This window comes from Hemicordylus capensis, chromosome 1 (assembly GCF_027244095.1).
Source record: "Hemicordylus capensis ecotype Gifberg chromosome 1, rHemCap1.1.pri, whole genome shotgun sequence".
Classification (NCBI taxonomy): Eukaryota; Metazoa; Chordata; class Lepidosauria; order Squamata; family Cordylidae; genus Hemicordylus; species Hemicordylus capensis.
In genome coordinates this window covers 455,429,824-455,451,187 of record NC_069657.1, presented here as the reverse complement: position 1 = coordinate 455,451,187, position 21,364 = coordinate 455,429,824, and the positions used below count along the sequence as shown (strand labels likewise).

General features: G+C 51.2%; 1 protein-coding gene across 8 annotated transcripts in view; it reads left to right on the top strand.

Moving 5' to 3' along the window:
* PTK2B (protein tyrosine kinase 2 beta) overlaps positions 1-21,364 on the top strand; it is a 116,346-nt gene that overhangs the window by 55,422 nt on the left and 39,560 nt on the right. For all 8 annotated transcript variants that reach the window (XM_053249616.1, XM_053249602.1, XM_053249607.1 and 5 more), the window contains exons 2-10: positions 2,395-2,650; positions 6,262-6,440; positions 7,869-7,956; positions 11,877-11,956; positions 13,416-13,478; positions 15,221-15,275; positions 16,692-16,832; positions 19,411-19,485; positions 20,517-20,618. In XM_053249616.1, coding sequence (XP_053105591.1) covers positions 2,429-2,650; positions 6,262-6,440; positions 7,869-7,956; positions 11,877-11,956; positions 13,416-13,478; positions 15,221-15,275; positions 16,692-16,832; positions 19,411-19,485; positions 20,517-20,618 — 1,005 coding nt within the window. In that variant the 5' untranslated portion in view covers positions 2,395-2,428. The remainder of the gene's footprint in view (positions 1-2,394; positions 2,651-6,261; positions 6,441-7,868; positions 7,957-11,876; positions 11,957-13,415; positions 13,479-15,220; positions 15,276-16,691; positions 16,833-19,410; positions 19,486-20,516; positions 20,619-21,364) is intronic.

Sequence of the window (21,364 nt, the reverse complement as noted above, 5' to 3'; positions counted from 1 at the left end):
TTGGAACCTTCTGATGCTCTTCCCAGAGCGGCTCCATCCCTTTAGGGGAATATCTGACACAGCACTCACACATGTAGTCTCCCCATTCATATGCAACCAGGCTGGACCCTGCTTAGCTAAGGGGACCAGTCCTGCTATCTACAAGACCAGCTCTCTTCTGGGAAGGTGCGGCCAGGTGAGGCAGCCCCCCAGCAGTGTGGGCCAGGGTGCAATGCCTGCACTGGCCACCCTATGGAGGCAGTCGCCTTGCATCATATATCGTCATCTATTAGGGCATCAGGAATATTGTCTTTTTATTGTATGTTTTTAACTTTTGTAAACCGCCTTGGGATTATCTTTTTAACGAAAGGCGGTATATAAATACAAAAATAAATAAATAAAATATTTGCATAGTAAAGGTTTCTGAGAAAGTGTTTGCAAAACATGTGGGTTTTTAAAAAAGATCTTAAAACTCAGAGAGACTTTTCATAAAACGTGTTTGATTATAGCCTGGTGGGTTTTTAATTTTAATTGGGATTGTTTTCATTGTATCTATTCTACCCTGTGTTTTATGTTATTGTGTTAGATTTTAAATTACTTTTGCTTTCCTACTGTTGTGAACCACCCCAAGCAGCACTGTACTGGAGGGGCAGGATATAACTTTTGTAAATAATAATAATGATGATGATTAATAAAAAATAATATTCAAATGAGGGGGAAATGCAATGTGTGGAGGCATGCCCACAAAGCAGCTAAGGGAGGGCAGGCCTCTTTGCCTCTCCAAAAGGTAAAGGTAAAGGGTGCCATCCAGTCAGTTTTGACTCCTAGTGCCCTGTGCTTGTCTTTGGTAGAATGCAGGAGGGGTTGACCATTGCCATCTCCCGCGCAGTGTGACATGATGCCTTTCCGCATCTTCCTAGATCGCTGCATAGTCTGGGAAACATACCAGTGGGGATTCGAACTGGCAACCTCATGCTTGCTATTCAAGTCATTTCCCTGCTGGGACAGAAAAGTGACAGGCTCCTCCTCCCAGCTCTGCAGGCATGCAGAATGAGCCTCGCTGAGGCCCCCCTTCCAGAATGGTTTCCTGGGGGTTAGGGGAAGGCCAAAAATGGAAACGGCTTGCAGGTTTTTCACGCCCTCCTTTGGTTGCTGCAAGAATCCCGTGCCTGCCGGGGCACTTCAGGTGAATTCTCATGTGCCGTCACAGCAGTGAGGTGGCTGGGGAGTTTGCCTAGCTGTGTTGAGACCGGAGTGCCTCTTTCAGACAGGAAGGGCCTGTAGCCCCTCTGCTGCAGTGCCTAGCCACAAAAGAAACATTTCCACCTGGGTGCTTAGGCTGTGACTGGACTGTGGTTTCCCTTTTCTAAGCACTGAATAGGCACTGCATCCGACCAAAAGCCCCTTTTTGTCTGGAGTTACATAGGAGTATAGGAAGCTGCCATATACTGAGTCAGACCCTTGGTCTGTCTCGCTCAGTATTGTCTGCACAGACTGGCAGCGGCTTCTCCAAAATTGCAGGCAGGAATCTCTCTCAGCCCAATCTTGGAGATGCTGCCAGGGAGGGGACTTGGGACCTAGATGCTCTTCCCAGAGCGGCTCCATCCCCTAAGGGGAATCTCTTACACTTCTAGTCTCCCATTCATCTGCAACCAGGGTGGATCCTGCTTAGCTAAGGGGACAAGTCATGCTTGCTACCACCAGACCAGCTCTCCTCTCCTCTCCTCTCCTTTCCCACCCTTGGGTCTTCTGAGGTTACTTGACTACAACTCCTATCATCCTGCAGCCACAGTGGCCTTGTGTCTGGGGATGATGTCCCATCGCCCCAGTTGTATGTCCTCAGCATCTGATTCTCAGATAAACTTCCTCTGTACATGGAAGCTCCATCTTATAAAATAAACGTTGAATCTGTATGGCAAAGAGTGGACTGTGGTCAGAACTTTCTGTGTCATTCCAGCATTCAGCGTTAGTGCTAGGGGAAAAAATCCCTCAGAAAGATGTGATGCTGAATACAGAATGCAGTTTCCTGAGAATCTCAACTTTTCCCCTACAGCTTTCTAGGCCTCCTGACTTGAGAAATGGACCTGGAAACGGCTGGGGAACTATCCAGTCCCAGCACAAAGGGACGCAACAGGGTTTCCAAGGGTCAGCGGGAGAGTTTCAATGTCCTGGATATCTCCTTGTCCCCGCTGAGAAAGAAAATTATGCTAGTCAGCGCCCATGTAGGCAATTTGCATGATTTTTACAGATTGCAGAATCCAGGCGCAGAATTTTCTAGGCGCAGAATTTGAAGGCCTTGATGGGAAACCTGCCGTTTTGTTTTGTTTTGTTTTAGTGCAGAGATGCATGGCGGAGTTTCCTGGGAGTGCTTCTTGGCTGGCTCCTTGCCTCATTCCTCTCCTCTCCTCTCCCCAGGAAGTGATGCTCAGGCTTTAGGGGCCCCTCGCTCATGATGATGTCCGGACTGCCGGAGGCCCTGAGCCGGCTGAGGGCCAACTCGCTCCGCAGCTGCTTCAGCCTGGCGGGGCCCTCGGAGTCCACCATGGTGGCGGTGCCCATCGACATCGACAAGGACGAAGTCAGGATCCTCAAGGTCTGTTTCCACAGCAACAGCTTCAACATGGGCAAGAACTTCAAGCTGGTGAAGTGTACCGTCATGACAGAGATCCGGGTGAGTACAGCTTGGGACCAGGAAACGTTGTGCTGGGCTTGGAGAGCTGAGGCTGATGCAAAACGAAGATCTGGAACGCATGGCCACAACAGGGGTGACGATGGCTTTACTAGGGGATTCAGGGAAACCCATCAGTGGCTCATCCTAATGAGGTGGGGGGCGAATGAGGGTGACAAACGAGGCACGGCTACCTCTGATTCCTGGCAACTCTGTTTGTTCCTTGTCTCTCTCATCCTGCCCCAGTATTAAGGAAAGCTGCACTGCCTGCAGGCTGGCCGTTCATCAGGTAGGGCAGCTCTACCTGATGAATGGTCAGCCTGCAGGCAGAACAAAACCAGAAAAATGTGTACCAAGATCTTCCATATGACCAAAACCGATGACAAAATATCCAACCAAAACAGCACTATTTAATTACTGTATAACCACAGGCACAATATTGTATGAAATAACCATCCACATATGAATACATCCTACAAAATTATAGAATGTCACAAGACGATGATAAAAGCATACACAAATGGTCATAAGGACGGGAGAGAGGCGCAGCCAGAGATGCCGGGAACCAGAAACGGCAGCACTTCCTCCCCCCCCGCCGCCCACTGGCCCCCACGATCTGGCTCATAAGGGCAAGCCACTACTGGTAAAACCTCCTGGTTCCGTGGCTGACATCTTGACGAATGTTGTGCTAATGCAAAGCTGTTGCGCTAGCGAGTTCCTCTAAGCCTGGGACTTTTACACACATGGCTTTTCGTTCACCCTTCTCTGGAATGGAGTGTGCGAATCCGCATATCAGCTGGATGTACCCCAAAGTCACAGCAGGCTATCAGGGACCAGTTCACACACGGTTCTGCTTTTCCCTGAATTACTGCTGCGCATTCTCACATTGCCCGAATTATGTCCAGGTGGTGGTCTGGGGGATCCTCTATTTGCGGTGGCTTGGGGGGGGGGAATCCGAGCTTTCTGGTATGCCCCGACGCTTCTCCCGCAATGTGTGGAGGGGCCATTGCCAATAATTCGGCTTTTTCCCAAACTCACACTTAAAAAAAAACTTCAAGCGGCACCAATCAGTTTCAGAAAGAGCCTGCATCTCGGGCAGGGCTTTCGCTGGGGATCAGAAGAGGAGGTGCTGAGCCTTGCCTGCCTGCTGGCCCCAAACCCAGCCTCCTTCCATTTTCAGTCCGTAAACAAACTTCAGCAGCACAAATCCTGACACAAGTGTTCAAATTCAGGTTACAAAACTGTCCTTGGTGACTGTTTGGTTATCAGTAAACCTTTATTGTGTTGGAGAGGGGGAGATTTGGCTCTCTGTCTCAGCGGAGAATTCCGTGGGCACGGATGCAGGGGAAAGCCAACCCTACTCTGCGTGGCCATTAGATATATTTACCCGAATCCAAGATGAGGTTTCCCCCCAAGTTCTTTCCTGTTAAATATGGGCTGGGGACGATGTCGTCTTGAATTCAGAGTCCTCTTTCTTTTGGGCAGATACAGGTGTAACCTGTGTTAACCTGTATTACACCTGCAAATACAGGTGTAACCTGTATTTAGCCTCTCTCTTTTAAGGCATCGTCTTAAATTCTGGATCACCTTCTGTTTGGGTGAGTACAGTATGTCAGGCACTGCACCTTGTGTCAATATAATAACCCCAAATCCTGAAATCACTCTCGATCCTGAGGAGGTTATATTTTAAGTGATTAGTTTTACTGCCTTGGATGAAAAGGACTGATCCGATCACTTCAAATACTGAAGCCTATTTTTGATGTGTAGGGTGGGGGTGCTTCATGTGTAAGGCCTGGGGCGATTGCATGCCCCCCCACCCCAAGCCCTGGCTCTAGGGAAGGACTGTTGTGGACGCCCTGCTTGCAAACTTTCCGGAGAGATCGAGCTGGCTGCTCTTGGAAACCAAATGCTCGGCCAGATGTACTCGTGGTCCCATTCAGCAAAGCCATTAAAAAACCCACCCCACCCACCCCCAGCCTTCTGAGGGCAAATTCCCATCCCTGGCTGTTTCATTCCCCTATTTCAATTTCCCTCTCAATGAAACTGCACTTGGTTCAACGCAGCAGAGGGGGATTCAATGGCAAACAGTTTCCTGTCCATAAGTGGGAATTCCACCCGAGAACCTGGTGCAAAGCCTGTTCTGTCTTTTAAAAAACAAAAGGGGTGTGTGTGTTACATTGTCTTTTTTCCTACCCATCACAATAAGGTAAAGGTAAAGTGTGCCCTCGAGTCGGTGTCAACTCCTGGTGCCCACAGAGCCCTTAGTTGGCCATTGCCTCCTCCCACGCAGTCTGAGATGATGCCTTTCAGCACCTTCCTATATCGCTGCTGCCCAATAGAGGTACCAGCGGGGATTTGAACTGGCAACCTTCTGCTTGTTAGTCAAGAATTTCCCCACTGCGCCACTTAAGGTGGCTATCCATCACAATACACAGCCCAAATCAAGTTAAAACACATTCTAGCCTCATTAATTTACACTTTCCACAACCTCAGTCGGATTCTGAGCCCTGGAGGTTGCTACCTATGAAGCAATTTTTAAAAACAACCCCAAAACCTGTGCCCCTATTTCTTGTCCAGACCTAACTGCTTGTCACTGCACGGCTTCTCTTCCCTGCCCAAGTACGCCAGTCTGTGATCTCCTCTTTTGTCAGGGGAAGTCTTTGACTTCTCTTCTGTTCCCTTTTGTGACTTTCACATTGCATGTAGCCCATTTTAAATATTGCCAGTAGTTTTGCTTCCTGTTGTATGAACCTTGGTTTTAATACGTTGTTTGCTGCGGTGGGCATTCTCAGAATGGAAAGCCTCAGTATACATGTCAATACATTTCCAAAATCTCAGTAGCCCTGTTCACACATAGAGGTCATTCGCATGACCCAAAACTGGGTAGGACAAGTGTCCGACTCAGGTTTGGGAGCTGTGTGTGCTCCCAGTTTTCAGTTGTGTGGGAGCAAACAGCTAGATAAGAGGAGGGAGAAGTGATTGTGTGGGAGATGAGTAGGAGGAAAAGCTGGGTGGGACAGCTTTTCCTCCTCCCTTGGTCAAATGCTGGGTAGGACAGCACTGTCCTGTCCAGCTTCTCTTCACACAATCACTTCTCCCTCCTCCCACACAACCAAAACTTGTGAGCAAAGAAGCCTCATATTCATGTGCGATGGCTGCTCAAGCGTCTTTCGCCCCGGAGCCCAGGAAGAACTGCAGGGTGGCTTGCATACATGAGAACTCACAGATGGTCCCCACTGCCACATTTGAGCATCTGAAAGCATCTTGCAGCAGGGCGAACATGACAGAACATTCCCAGAGCATCTGTGTCAGTGATACCCTGTTTTGCTTACCGTGCCAACAAGCAACGGATCTTTCCAGTTTCCTGATTTTAAAGAGATCTCATGTCCTATCCGCCGTTCTGTGGTCTCAGTCTCCATCTAACCTCAAGGGGGGTGGGTGGGAATCTGAATGGCTAAAGGTGATTTCATTGAATTAGCTGCATGGTGTACCACCTTTCCAGGATCCCTTCTCCAGGTTTCACACACCGGTCTGGTCCTTGCTGTTGCCTCCCCTGCATCTCACCCCCGGCCACAAACACACCCCTGCTATCCTGCTGCCATTTTGCTTTGCAGGAAGTGATCAAATCGATCCTGCAGAGCGGGAGGATTGGTCCAGACATCCAGCTCGCGGAGTGCTATGGGCTACGCCTGAAGCATGTGAAGTCCGACGAAATCCACTGGCTCCACCCAGACCTCACCGTGGGCGAAGTCCAAGACAAATACGAGTGCCTGCACCTTGAGGCCGAATGGAGGTATGGCCCCACGCAGCCCCCTCTCACTCCCCCCACCCCTATTTGTGATATGGGGAGGAGGAGGAGGATAATACTGACCTGTCTTGACTGACTGGGCTGCTGTAGGAATGACTGTGGTTTGAAGCTTCTTGGATACTTAAGTCAGGGGTTTTATTTGTTTCTTCGTTTGATTTCTATACTGCCCTTCCAAAAATGGCTCAGGGCAATTTACACAGAGATATAACAAATAAATAAGATGGCTCCCTGTCCCCGAAGGGCTCACAATCTAAAAAGAAACATAAGACAGACACCAGCCACAGTCACTGGAGGTCCTGTGCTGGGGGTGGATCGGGCCAGTTACTCTCCCCCTGCTCAATCAAGAGAATCACCACGTTAAAAGGTGCCTCTTTTGCCCAGTTAGCAGGGGTTGCTAACCTAATTCTGAAACCTGGGTCCCCAGATATTGTTGGACTACAACTCCCATCATCCCCAGCTACAGACCAGCAACATCAGGGGACCCGTTTCAGAAGGAGCCCTGAGTTAAAGTGCCCACTGACATCCTGACTAACTTACTCAGCAGGACTGCTGAAGAGCTACTCTAAAGCAGGGGTGCTTCTCAACCTGTGGGACTCCAGATGTTGCTGAACTACAACTCCCATCACCCCCCAGCTGCAGTTTATTGTGGCTGGGGATGGTGGGAGTTGAAGGACCACACAGGCTGAGAGTTCCTGGGTGGATCCAGTGGGCAGCCATGGTGGGTGGTGCTAGTCCAGAGCCTGCCACCTGCCACCTGCCCCCTGCCACAAGGGGCAGACTTACCCAGGGCCCAAGACCCCCTGCTCCAACTCAGGAAGACCCTGATGCCCCATTGCGTTAAATTGGGGGTGAATTCCAAGGCTGCCGTGCAAGAACCTACAGGGGGAAGCCAGTCCGCAATGGGTCCTGCATTGGCTTTCTTGCCCCCCCGCATCTCTCTTGCCCCTGAAGCCTCTGAATTCGCACCCTGCTCAGTGATGTGGAGCAGCTTGGCTGCATCACACCCAGTGGCAGGATTGGCTCCGTGAAACAGTTGGGATCTTCTGGTTTCCCCCCGGATAATATCCGTGTTAATCTGAAGGAAGCCTGGGAGAGATCGCCCCTCTCTAGCCATGAAGATGGAAACTGCAAATTCTCTTTATTTCTTTTTCACATTTATATCCCGCTCTTCCCCCAAGGAGCCCAGAGTGGTGTGCATGGTTATGTTTATCCTCACAACAACCCTGTGAGGGAGGTTAGGCTGGGAGATCAGTCACTGACTGGTCCAGAGTCAGCCAGTGACTTTCATCTCCGCTGAGTGGGGATTTGAACTGGGGCCTCCCCAGTCCTTGTCCAAAATTCTAACCACTCCACCATGCTGGCAAACGTATAATTGTCAGAAACCTGCCCCAAATAATGGCTGCATTCTTTAAGGTACGACCTCCAGATCCGCTACCTCCCTGAGGACTACGTGGAGCGCTTCCAAGAAGACCGGACGACGCTTCTCTACTTCTACCAGCAGGTTGGAACCCCCAGCCCTCCATTTACAAGACCCTCCCCCAAAAGGATTCACCCCCAGTAGAACCGCCTGTGGCTGCGCTGAGTTGTGCAGGATCGTGTCCTCCTACACCAGGAGAGCTGTTCTGGTGGTAGCAAGCATGGCCTGTCCCCTTATCTAAGCAGGGTCCACCCTGGTTGCATCTGAGAGGAGAGCTGGTCTTGTGGTAGCAAGCATGACTTGTCCCCATAGCTAAGCAGGGTCTGCCCTGGTTGCATAGGAATGGGAGACTTGCTGTGTGAGCACTGGAAGATATTCTCCTCAGGGGATAGAGCCGCTCTGGGAAGAGCAGAAGGTTTCAAGTTCCCTCCCTGGCAGCTTCTCCAAGATAGGGCTGAGAGTGATTCCCACCTGCAACCTTGGAGAAGCCGCTGCCAGTCTGTGAAGACAATACTGAGCTAGATAGACCAAGGGTCTGACTCAGTATATGGCAGTTTCCTATGTTTCCTATGAAAGGGAGACTTGATGTGTGAGCACTGCAAGATATTCCCCTGAGGAGATGGAGCTGTTCTGGGAAGAGCAGAAGGTTCCAAGTTCCCTCCCTGGCAGCTTCTCCAAGATAGGGCTGAGAGAGACTCCTGCCTGCCACCTTGCAGAAGCCGCTGCCAGTCTGTGAAGCTAATACTGAGCTAGATGGACCTATGGTCTGACTCAGTATATGGCAGCTTCCTGTTTTCCTGTGTTCCACATGGCAGGGAACGGGGTCTGGTTTCTGCCACCAGGATAGCCTTCTTTTGCTGCAAGCTTAGGAGCCCAGCTAGATCGCATTTATTTATTCGCTTTCTCCATTTAGAGTAGTCTAAGGATATTTATTTTAAATATAAAAAGCATGCATATCTATTCTGTGAATTTATAAGGCGTAGATGCTACATGAGACACACCTTTTGGAGCCTGAGGCGGGCAATTTAGATGAGGCGCAATCCCTTGGGAAGTTCTCCTGGGTAAGCCCCTTGACGTGCACGGGGCCTGTGCAAGAGAAGCTCCCAAGGATTTCCGTGAGGCTTGCCCACGGGGTGGGTACTTCCTGCTGGCTCACGTCCCTTGTTAATCAGCACTCTTGCACAGCCCCTGTTCATTTCCGTGGAGCTTGTGCGGGAGAGGTCGGGTCCTCGGAATGAGATTTGTGTCTCTCGCCCGCTGCCTGGAAGGATGTTTGGAATCCGCCCCCTGAAGTCGCTTAACAGCAGGGCGGCAGAGGCAGCTGGTGCAGGCGCTGCTGGGCGGTGGGCGGCACCTTCAACGGTAAATCCCTCGGTGCTTCCCTCCCCTCCTGTGGAGAATCAGCTCTGCCGCTCAGTTGACCTCCACCCAGGTGTGGAGGCCATTCCCTGGCCATGCCAACGGCCTCCGCCGGCTGAGTGGCAGACCCGATCCTCCACCGCAGCAGGTGCTGGGCGGCGTCTGACTGCTCTGAACAGCTTTCAGGTGTGGCGGGAGGAGAGAGGTCAGCACCAACGAATTGATAGTTGAAGGTGCATCCTGTCGCCCCGCCCCCCAGCGGCCCCCCCCACACCAGCCGCTACTGCAGGACAGCCTGCGCCTTTCAAAAACGTGCCCGCGGTAGCCATGAGGGCCGTTGAAGCGGCGGCAGCCGCCTGGGGCTTGTGGGCCAAGCTTAGCAGACCTCTTCAAGTCTTGGATCCAGACTCAGTCGTCGCTCAGGCTCTGAGCCAAGGAGAATGCGGAGTTTGCATTGGGGGGCCTTGAAACGTGTAAGCTTTCCCCATACCCCCCTCTGCCTGTGATTGTGGGCTCCAGAGGTGCACCTAGGTAGTTTTGGAGCCTGGTCCTAAAGGCCTTTGATTAATTAAGCATCAGCATGCTCGGCCAGGCAACTGCACCACCCAGGACAGACGCAAGAGGGTTTGGGGGTCCCTAGGGGCTGTGGAGGCCCTAGACTTTGGCCCCGAAGTCCAGGGGTAAGAGGGCCTCTGGTGGGTTCTAGTTCTTGCCTCCCTTATTCCCTCCATCACCACCAAAGGAAGTGCGATTGATGTGGATAGGGCGCGTTCCTGGGTCCACTTAGCCAATTTGTCAGACACAAGGATTGGGAATTATTAATTGAGGTTTATTGCTACTGCAGTCAGCAATAGATAATCAATAGGCTCAACTCAAACCGATTACAGTTTGGTTACAGGTGCATCTTACATTTATACAGACAATCTAATGATGCTGACACCAGTATACATGGCAATAAAATGGTGGTCTAAGTATCTAGTATGCATGCGAATGATTCATTGTTCATCTGGTGAGTACTCCTTATTTGGTTAAATCCTGTTTTCTGGCCTGGGAAGCTTAGCTGTCTTAGCAAATTTCATAGATACATTTTAGCTGGAGAAAGATAATAATGCCGATCATGAGAGGCAGTGATGTCCCTGACCTGGGCCAGGTTACTTTAAGTTAGACTGACTGGGCAAACATGGAGTTTCTTTGGTTTTCTAAACACATCACAATGACCTGAAAATTTTAGCCAGTTATCTGTGCAGCAGGTCCGAGGTTGCCTGTCCCACCTGTGGCTTGTCTAGTGAAGAGCTGCTGGGACCCAGGAGGTCAGAGGGGTCCTCTCCAGCATTCCTTCATAGGAACATAGGAAGCTGCCATCTACTGAGTCAGACCCTTGGTCCATCTAGCTCAGCATTGTCTTCACAGACTGGCAGCGGCTTCTCCAAGGCTGCAGGCAGGAGTCTCTCTCAGCCTGATCTTGGAGATGCTGCCAGGGAGGGAACTCGGAACCTTCTGCTCTTCCCAGAGCGGCTCCAGCCCCTGAGGGGAAGATCTCACAGTGCTCACACTTCTAGTCTCCCTTTCACATGCAACCAGGGTAGACCCTGCTTAGCTAAAGGGACAAGTCATGCTTGTTACCACAAGACCAGCTCTCCTCTCCAGATCAGCTCTCCTCTCCTTCCTCCTGACCATTGCCTGGCTTCATTTTGCAATGCCTTCTGGGCCAGTTAGTCCAACAGAAGCAATGCTTTTAGGCCACAGGCATCATTCGGCTTCCACCATTTCTGCAGGAAAGAAGAGTGGAGTAGCCTATCTTATGACTCATTTAACAGGGTTTCAAACTTGGGCCTCCAGATGTTGTTGGACTGCAGCTCCCATCACCTCCCACCTCAGGCTGGAGGTCATTGTTTCAGGGGATGATGGGAGTTGTAGTCCAACCACATCTAGGGACCCAGACTTGAAACCCTGCCAATTGAATCCCTTTCCTAGGAAACTCAAAGCAGATAACAATACCCATTATTAGTCTGGTGCCATGTACACTACATGGGACTGCCTTTGAAGATGTTTCAGAGGCTTGGTCTCATCTGCATGCTTCTCTAGCTATTCCTGCTGCTGCCAAAGGGTTAAATATTAAGCCAAAGCCCTGCAACCCAACCGTGAAAAAGAGAATTTGGGTGGCCAACTTCGGCTTCCTGAGGACAGCCTTTTGCTTCGTCCAGTGCAACTCACATTGCTCCATCCAAGGCTGCCTATTCCTTGGCTGGGCGCTTTCCAGATTAGACCCTGCAACGGGGTCACGGCGTATCTCCGGTGTGTGCTTCCACACTTCCTGTGTTCTGACACCGCAGTCCCTATGCTGACAGCAGGGTGCTGCTATTCATATTTCCAACGCCTCGTTGCGAATTTAATCACTGCGATATAGTGCTATAAAGTCGTATATCCCGTGTAAAGAAGTTGCTGGTTTGGGGGGTTTGTTAGTTTTCGCGAGACTGCTGGGCGCTTTGCTATTTACATTGCAATTTGCCTGAACGGAAGCATTTTGCCACTGTTGAGCAGCTAAACTGGAAAGCCCCCTGGAAAAACAAGGGGGGAATGAGTACAGTGTAAGAAGTCCCGAGGCCACGTAACGGATCTCCTGATCTCCACTTCTGGTTTTCCAGCTCCGGAGTGAGTACATGCAACTTTACGCCAGCAAAGTGAGTGAGGGGATGGCCCTTCAGCTCGGCTGCCTGGAGCTCAGGTATGTGCTTGCTGGGACACTGGGTGGGTGGGAGGCCGTGCCTGTTCAGCGCAAGACGCATGAAGGGGAAAGAGAAATGCACCCATGTGCCCGGGCCTGCTGGCTTGCATCATGAACGCTGGTTTGGGCAAAAGGGTCTGCCTGAAGTTGGAATGCAAGTCGCTAAGCTGCAAGACTGATGGAGCAAAGGATCTAAGGAATGTCCAGGAGTACGCACAAGTCCAAGGAGAGAAAAACACAGCCAGAAACTGAGGAAGGACAAGGGGAAGGCCGTTCATAAGCTGTAATGATCCCTTTGCTGCAGGCAGTGTTCACAAACCCATTTCTGTCTGGTTGTGTCTGATTTCTAGCTGAGAGAAGCCAACCTGCGAACTTTGTGCATAAGCCTCTAGAGCAGGACTGGGCAAACTTGTCCCTCCAGATGGTGCTGGACTACAACTCCCATCATCCCCAACCACAATTTATTGTGGCTGGGGACGATGGCAGTTGTAGTTCAGGAACATCTGGAGGGCCAGGTTTGCCCAGCCTTACACACACACACACCCCTCATGGATTAAAGGGTCACAGATGGCCTCTTATCAAGGAGCACTCAAAACGGGGTGTGCAGCACCAGTATGCATCATTTGCACATGAACGGGACATTCCTTGCAAATGTCTAGACATGTGGAGAGCAGCATTCCCTTTCACAAGGATTTCCAGATGTTGTTGACTACAACTCCCATAACCCCCAAGCAAAAGCCATTGCAGCTGGGGATTCTGGGAGTTGTAGTCAGCCACATCTGGGAATCCCTGTGAGAGGGAACTCTGGTGGAGATTTCTGTCTCAGGAAGGTTGACCACCACCCCTCTCCCCCTCCACAAGCACTGGAGAACCACATTCTCAGTGAAGGAAGTTCCAGGAAGGGGTCACTCTTGGGTCAGAGCAGGGGTTTCAGACCTTAGATACCCAGATTTATCTGACTACAACACAGTGACCAAAGGCTATCGTGGCTGGGGGTGTTGGGAGCTGTAGTCCAAAACATCTAGGCCCCCGAGGCTGGGAAGCCGCTCTGGGTTCAGGTGTACCACTTGGTAGTTTTGAAAATTGACATTGATTCACCCCTTTTTTGCAGAAACTCAGTTTATTGTGGTGCCAAGGTATGAGCTTTGTCATCATAATCATGGTACATCTCCTGTGTCTCACTCCCAAACCTTCAAATTCAAATTTGCACAAACTCCCTTAAAAATTCAGCCCAGAATTTGGAATGTGCATTCTGAGTCGGCTTGTATTTCAGTTCCCAAACTGCAGATGTCATCACGGGGAGATGTGTGTATACAAGATTGTGGACGATGCTTCGGGTAGGGGCTTGGCATCCGGCATCTGGTGTTAATTGCTTGTCTGATGTTTGGCATGAATGCCCACGCTTCTCCTGCCTAGGCTCTGTTCTGTCTCATAGATTTTATACATACATTTTTTGCAGGAGGTTCTACAAGGACATGCCACACAACGCCCTCGACAAGAAGTCCAACTTCGAATTCCTAGAGTACGTAGACGACGTGCTTGCTTGTGCTGCTCAGTTTCTCCTTGGATCCCACCTTAGGATCATCACTGTTCCCTCTAACATATAAAGCCCTAAACAGCTTGGCCCCTGGCCCCTGGGTATTTAAAAGAACGCCTTCTTTGTCATGAACCCCACTGCCCATTGAGATCATCAGGAGAGGTCCGTCTGCAGTTGCCACCAGCGCATTTGGTGGCTACTTGGGGACGGGCCTTCTCTGCTGCTTCCCCAGAGCTTTGGAACGCACTCCCTGCTGAAATAAGAGCCTCCCCATCTCTGAGAACTTTTAAAAAGTCTTTAGAGATGCACCTATTCACCCAGGCTTTTAATTAAATATTGTTTTAATAGTTTTATCATTAAAATGTTGTTTTAAAAATTTAAATTGTTATAACGTTTTAACTTTTACTATGTCATTTATTTTGTTTTAACTACTATTTTAAGTTGGGTTTTTTTTGTGGGGGTGGTTGTCATTTTAAAATAAATACCGCCCCAAACTCATGTCTCTAGGCAGTTTACAACAAACAAACAAAAAGCTAAAACATTAGTTAAAATACTAATGTTTTAGCTTTTTGTTGTTTGTTTGTTGTAAATCGCCCAGAGTCATGAGTTTTGGGCGGTATAGAAGTGTGATAAATAAATAAATAAATAAATGAATGAATGAATGAATGACAGGAATTCTCAGATGTTGTGGACTACAACTCCCAGAATCCCCAGCCAAAGCCCATTGCAGCTGCGGATGCTGGGAGTTGTAGTGAACAATATCTGGGAATCCCTGTGAGAGGGGACACTGCTTAGGATGTGTGTATGCAGCCGCATTTGTATGACCAAGCCAGCTATCCTGAATGCCTGGGGAGGGATCGCAGCAGTCATTCCTGGCCCCCACTTCCACCTATTCCTTGGTATTTCTACAGCAAGCCGACACCCACCATTATGGGTCAGGGAAGCAGTTTGTCCTAACAACCTGGGAAGGGGGGCATCAAAGGAAGCGCGGCTGCCTCTCCTTCCTGGAGCTCTGTTTGCTCCTCTCTCTCCCATCCTGCCCCAGCGTTAATGAGAGCCGCCTTACCTGCAGGCCGGCCATTCATCAGGTAGAGCTCGTGGTTAACCACACAGCTCTACCTGATGAATGGCTAGCCTGCAGGCAAGGCGGCTCTCATTAACGCTGGGGCGGGATGGAAACCCTAACCAGTCACTCCTGGAATTTGGTGTCTGAACCATCCCCCACCCTCACCCCCGTATTTAGGCTTCCACACCATCCTGATTGAATTTCCAGCCTCCAGCAAAAAGAATCTCAGGTAGCTAGTGATGGGAAGGACCTTCACGGTTGCTTTGTGACCTTGGAGAGCTGCTGCCAGCCCGAGTAGGCAGGACACGGCTTCTGGCCTGACTCAGGCCGCTTCCTGTGTCCACAAGTGAGGCATTCTGTGTGGCCTTCTCAACAGAGCCGGTTCACACGGTCGGTTGCTGCTGGTCACCCAGAAGTAAAGGGATGGGCGCATGTTTCATTTATTGGTCGCCTGTCTGCGCTGCCTTGCTTCTGTCATGGAAGTCAAGGTGGCGTCCGCGGGGTGACCGGGCAGCTGCCCATCCAGGCATTGGCCAGGCCTGGGCCTGCTTAGCTCCAGCAAGGTGGCTGCTGCATCAGGGACCCTCAGCCCAAGGCCCGGGGCTGGCCCTGCGGTGCGGTCCTGACCCAGTCGTCGTCCTGATGCTGCTTTCTCTTCCAGGAAGGAGGTGGGGCTGGATTTGTTCTTCCCAAGACAGATGCAAGAGAATCTCAAGGTGAGCGCGGGGGGGGGGGGGCGCCTCTCGGCTCCACTTTCTGCCCATTGGATGGGAGGGGCCAGGGAGCCTCCTAGCTCTCCTTGGGGAAGAGAAGCAGCCCTGCCGCCGGGGAGGGCCTGCGATGGGGCATGGAGCCAGAGCCATGGGGCAGAGCCCCTGCTTGGCGTGGAGAAGGGAGTCCCTGGCAGCATCTCCCGGTAGGGCTGGGAAAGACCCTTCTCTGTCTGAAGTGCTAGAGAGCTGCTGCTGCCGGTCAGTGCAGGCACGGCAGTACTGAGCTAGGTGGGCTGACTCGGGAGAGGGTTGCTGCCGATGACTTTGGTATCCACCCCACCCCACCCCAAGTAGCTATTTGCTGTAAGAAGCCACTTCAGGTGCAAATCTCAGCGTTGGGGGTTATTTTCAGCAGGGAAATTGTCACGGTTCCCAACCTTGGGTCCCCAGCTGATGGACTACAACTCCCATCATCCCCAGCCACAATGGCCTTCAGCCATGATAGGAGTTGTAGTCCAACCACCGCTGGGGACCCACGGCTGAGAACCCCTGGGTTATCCCTCCCCTCTCCACATGCCGCAGTCTCAGTCAGGATTTGGCTGTGCTTTAGGGGAAAAGGGGAAATGGACCGGCCTCTTAATGCTTCCCCACAGCCATTTAGGTTGGCCCCGAGTCTTAGGCTTGGTCTGTATTTGCAGCCGTCTGGGGTGGTGCGATCCTGAAAGGAAAGGCTCCATCATTTCAGGCTGCAGGCAGGATATCATGCTTTGGAACATTCTCACACGCACAAAGCTCACTGAAGGCAGAAAGGTAGCAGAGCGTGGAGTGAGCTGGACTAGAACTTCCCTCCCTGATGTGCTAGAGTTTTACTTACAGGGAGGTTTAAACAACAACAACAACAACAACAACAAAGCATCCCCCAACCTGAAGTGATCTGCTTCACCACCTGAGGATTCTGCCACCTCATTCCATTTGTATGTGTAGATCAGTCCTCTCTCTAATTTTTTCCATCTGGGTGCAGAAATGACTTTTGCTCTGGGTGGCGGTATCAACTTGGCAGGGTGTGAATTCTAAAATGGAATTTTAGATCCTGCTCAGGTTGAATCAGGAAGGTCTCACTCTGCACATGCATCAAGAGTGGAACCTTCCTGATTCAACCTGAGCAGGATCTAAAATTAACTGAGCGGACATCGAAAAACGTGTGAGCATGCGCATACGCGCACGCCTTACAGGGAACCCTGGTGTCGATCTTCTCTCGGCTAGACCCAGGCCCTGGGTTACCCACTGCATGATTCTGGGGGGTTTGGCAAGTCAGATGTCATTTTGTTTTTATTTTGTCTTGGGCTCCTGCCTGCACCTGTTCCAATGGGACTTGGGGCTTCAGTCTTTCCTTTGCCTTTTGCCTTCCTCCCCACCAAGCCCAAGCAATTCCGCAAGATGATCCAGCAGACCTTCCAGCAGTATGCCCAACTGCGGGAGGAAGAGTGCATCATGAAGTTCCTGGGCACCCTCTCCACCTTCGCCAACATCGACCAGGAAAGCTACCGCTGCGAACTGATTGTGAGTGCTGGAGAGACGGGCTGGTCCCTGGTGGCCAGGGGCGTAGCTAGGGGGCGAGGGGGCTCGTGTCCACCCCTCTCCCTGGAGGCCCCTCGGAATGAGGGAGAGAATGAAGAAAATAGGGAGGGGTGGAACTGGGGGGCCCTCAGGATCTGGGGGCCCCGGGTTCTTTGAACCCATCCGCTCAATTATAGCTACTCTTCTTGGGATGATGAAAGGGGCAGCAAGTTACACTCCATGAAAGCTCACCGAGGGTGGGCCCCAGGTTTCGCCTCTTGACCACTTTGCCTGGCATCTGGCATCAGCAGCATCCAACTGCATCTGCACCGCAGATGAGGAGAGCTGGTCTTGTGGTAGCAAGCATGACTTGTCCCCTTAGCTAAGCAGGGTCTGCCCTGGTTGCATATGAAAGGGAGACTACATGTGTGAGCACTGTAAGATCTTCCCCTCAGGGGATGGAGCCACCACTCTGGGAAGAGCATCTAGGTTCCAAGTTCCCTCCCTGGCAGCTTCTCCAAGACAGGGCTGAGAGAGACTCCTGCCTGCAACCTCGGAGAAGCTGCTGCCAGTCTGTGAAGTCAATACTGAGCCAGATAGACCAAGGGTCTGACTCAGTATATGGCAGCTTCCTATGTTCCTAAGAGGTGTTCTCAGTGCCTGTCCCCAGAAAAAAGAAAGTGAGACAATTCCAGATGTTAGGATACAAGATTGATGGCCAGGATTCTGGGGGGGGGGACCCACTCGCCTTGAGGAGCCTTATTATGGGCTGGTTCACACAATTGTCCAGATCTAGGTTTAATCTGGGTTACTGGCATTAGTGTGATGATGTGAACCCACCCCAAGATGTTCATCTCAGCTTCATCTCGGCCCTAAACCACCTGGAAGCTTTTCACACCCGTCTTTTAGTTCACATGACCTCTAGAATGGAGGGGGTGCGTTCACATAGCGGCCTAAATGTACCTCGAAGTCCCTGCGAGCTATTGGGGAGCACTTCACACACAATTCAAAATTCTAATTGTGCCTTCGAATGCAGCCCGATTTATATCTGGGATTTAAAAATCCACTTTTTGTGTTGATTTTTTGGTGGGGCAACTTCGAACTCGCAGTAAACCCACGGTAAGGCCCACTGTCTGGGAAAGCGCCTGGGCCTGAGTTCACACAATGAGCCGGGTCTCACGATCAGGGAGACCCGCTTCGTGAAGGTCAGCGGGGAGAGCGAACTAAGCCGGCTCTCCCCGCAGACGAGCAGGGCGGGAGCCCTGGGCGGCCAGGTCAGCCACCCTCACGACTGCCGGCTCCATGACGGAGCCGGCAGGGGATGGGAGGATCAGGGCCCACGTGGCCCCTGGAAGCTCCAGTATGCCCTGCGTGAGTGTACAGGGCATACTGGAGAGACCCCCGCGCCGGGAGGCGGCTTTTAAGCCTCCCGGCCGGGGGTCCCCTTGTAAGTAGCCACTCTGTGCCGCGGCTACTCGCGATTTTAAAAACTGGCTTTGCGGAGCACCCGCTCTGCAAACCCGGTTTAAGGGGAGGGGTAGTTTGGCGGGTTAACCGCCAGGAAGCCACCGGGCTCGCCTGTGTGCCCAGTGGCTCCCACGATCAGCCAAAATCGGGCTAGGCTCCCCTAGCCTGCTTTTGCCTGATCGTGGGAATAGCCCCAATGAGTTCACACAATCATGCTAATGTCGGTAACCCACACTGACGATGTAACTCGGTACTAATGTCAGGAGCCCAGTTCAAACAATTGTGTGAACACGGCCTCTATTTCTATTCTGGACTCAGGCGGAGCTCCCAATGGGCCCCCCTCCAAGGGAAAGGAAACCACACCCTGCCGCTGACTCGGGTCACCCTAGACTCTTCACCTGGCTCTGCAAATGAGCCCCGTTAAAAGCCCTTAGAATGCCATTGTCCTTCTATATTTTTATTTATTTATTTAGCATATTTTTATACCGCCCCAAACTCACATCTCTGGGCGGTATATAGCCTTATACATAATATAAAGGATACGTAAGGATAGATATATCCTTATCGATAAGGATCGACTAAAAGGTCTTGTGAGCCCCTTTCTAAACTTTGGCAGCATTTGTGGCTGGCTGCCTCCTTCCAGCTGCCACAGCCTCGAACTGCAGGTGCTCATCACCCCTTGACTTTCAAGTGGTCGTATTTCTCCAGTTCTCTCCTACCTTATGCTATCTTTCAAGCAAAGCATAAGACCACAGGCCCAGATCATGGGCTGGAACGCTGACAAGACCTATGCTGATCAGTCTATTTAGATATGTGACTGGGTGATTTCATTACAAACCTGAAATTCTGATGTTTTCGTTTTAAAATTCATGCGGTGCCCTTTAAAAAAAAAAAATAGAGAGTCTTGTCGAAAAATGGTAAGGCCATCGTGTTAATACTTTTTCTTTTTCTTTTGCAAAAATGCCTCGTGCTCTTTTCTTCTGAAACTCCTAAATCCCGCACAACAGTGTTGGGGCCGGGGGAGGGATAAAATCAGGGGAGTAGACATTCAGGCTTGCTTCCGCTCTGGGCCTGACCACAGTCACAGATGGTTTCCTCTTCCTTCCCATTTCAGCAAGGATGGAATATCACCGTGGACCTGGTGATCGGTCCAAAGGGCATCCGGCAGACGTCAAGTAAAGAAGCAAAGGTATGCTGCCCAGGAAGATTCCTGAAGAAGGGGGCTATGCCATAAATACATCCAAGACAGAGGGGTCTGCCTGGTGTCTATGTTGGGATGGGCCTGACGTTGGTTCCCTCTCTCTTGTCCGAGAACACCTTGTGGACAGAGAGGGGTTTTCATGATAACAGAGGCTTTACCTTTGTGCGGAGTGCCACCATCTTCTCTGATTCAGGATGCTGACTCTCTGCTGTGCTCAGGATCCCGAAAGAGTACAAGAAGCGGCAAGATCTCTTGAACACACCATACATTAAGCCCATCTCAGATGGACTTAAAACCAGCTGTCTCTTTCCCCACAAAAACAGTTGGAGTGTGTTGAAGGTCAGGGATACAGGGCATGGGGAGAGAGAGTTAACACTCCCCCACCCCCATGCCATTTTCCCACTGAAAAGCCACAGAACCATAAAATGTCTGAGTTGGAAGGGTCCTTGGAGGTCATCTAGTCCAGCCCTCTGCTCAGGGGAAGAAAGTGCTGCAGCATCCCTGACAATTGACTGCCCAGTCCTTGTTTCAACATCTCACCACTGCATGAGGCAGACTGTTCTGCTTCCTGGTCATTTCAAACTAGACTAGGTTCTAGACTAGACTAGGTTCTAGTCTAGACCTCAGGAACAACAGCAAGCCAACCCAGGCCCTTTTCTAAATGACAGCCCTTCAGGAATGTGAAGGCAGCTGTCGTATCTCCCCTTCTGTATTGCCTTCCCTGAAGCAGCCCTAACCCTAACCCTAATCCAAAGCAACTGTTAGCAGCAAATTGTACCCTGCTCCAGGGTACAATTTCTGGCAGAAACCCAGCACGGGGGGGGATGTTAAGCCCCCAACTCTGTGTGCCATAGTCCAGTCTACATCCCTCCCCCCCCTGCCCTCCCCCCACCCCCGGCTGCTTACTGGACACTTGGGGTTTCCCCGTAACATAGTATGTCGTTTGGCCCTGTGTGCTGCCGGGAGAAACTCTTTCTTCTGCTACTAATCACAAACATCTCCCGGTTGGTCCCCTGCAGCCCACGTGCCTGGCCGAGTTCAAGCAGATCAAGTCCATCAGGTGTGTGCCTGCGGAGGAGGGCAGGTCTCTGCTGCAGCTTGGATTGACGGGGAACCCCCAGGTGAGGAGGAAGCCTTGCTGACCCGACGATAATGCCCCGTCTTTCTCCAGGACTCTCAGTCTCCCACTCTGGTACTTCTTCTGTGCACAGAAAGCGAGCCGTAGCAAGGAGTTTCTTGACCAGGGCCAGGTGAAAACTGTCCAGCCGCTTACTCATCTGACTTGCAGTCAATAAACTAAGGGAAGGGATGGCCCTGAAAAGATGTTGCAAGCAGAAAGTTCCAGGATGACACCCTGGCAAGGGTTCAAGGATCAGGTAGAAGGACGAGGAAGGACCCTGAAGAGCTGCCGTGGCCACGTTTGCTCTGGGGTGCAACTAGGCATGGCAACACAGCTGCCAGGCAGAACCAACGCTATTCAGTTGAAGGTGACGCCTTGTTGGGCTCATGTGATGACTGTACATGAAGGACATAAGTAGAGCCCGATGACAGAAGGAGGAGCTGGAGGAGACCAAAGTCCATCTGCTCCAGCACCCTGCTTCCCACATTGGGCAAGATTCCTCCAGGGCCGTTTCCAGATTAGACCCTGCAACGGGGTCACTGCGTATCTCGGGAGTGTGCTTCCACACTTCCTGCATTGTGACACCGCAGTCCCTACGTGGACAGCAGGGGGCCGTTCACATTTCCCAAATTCAATTTTTATTGATTTTAACAATAGTAATATTGTCATTCATTACAAATACACAAAGGTGGACTTCCCGCACACATCTCTTCGTGAATCATCAGCTATAAAGTTTACCCTTGCTAT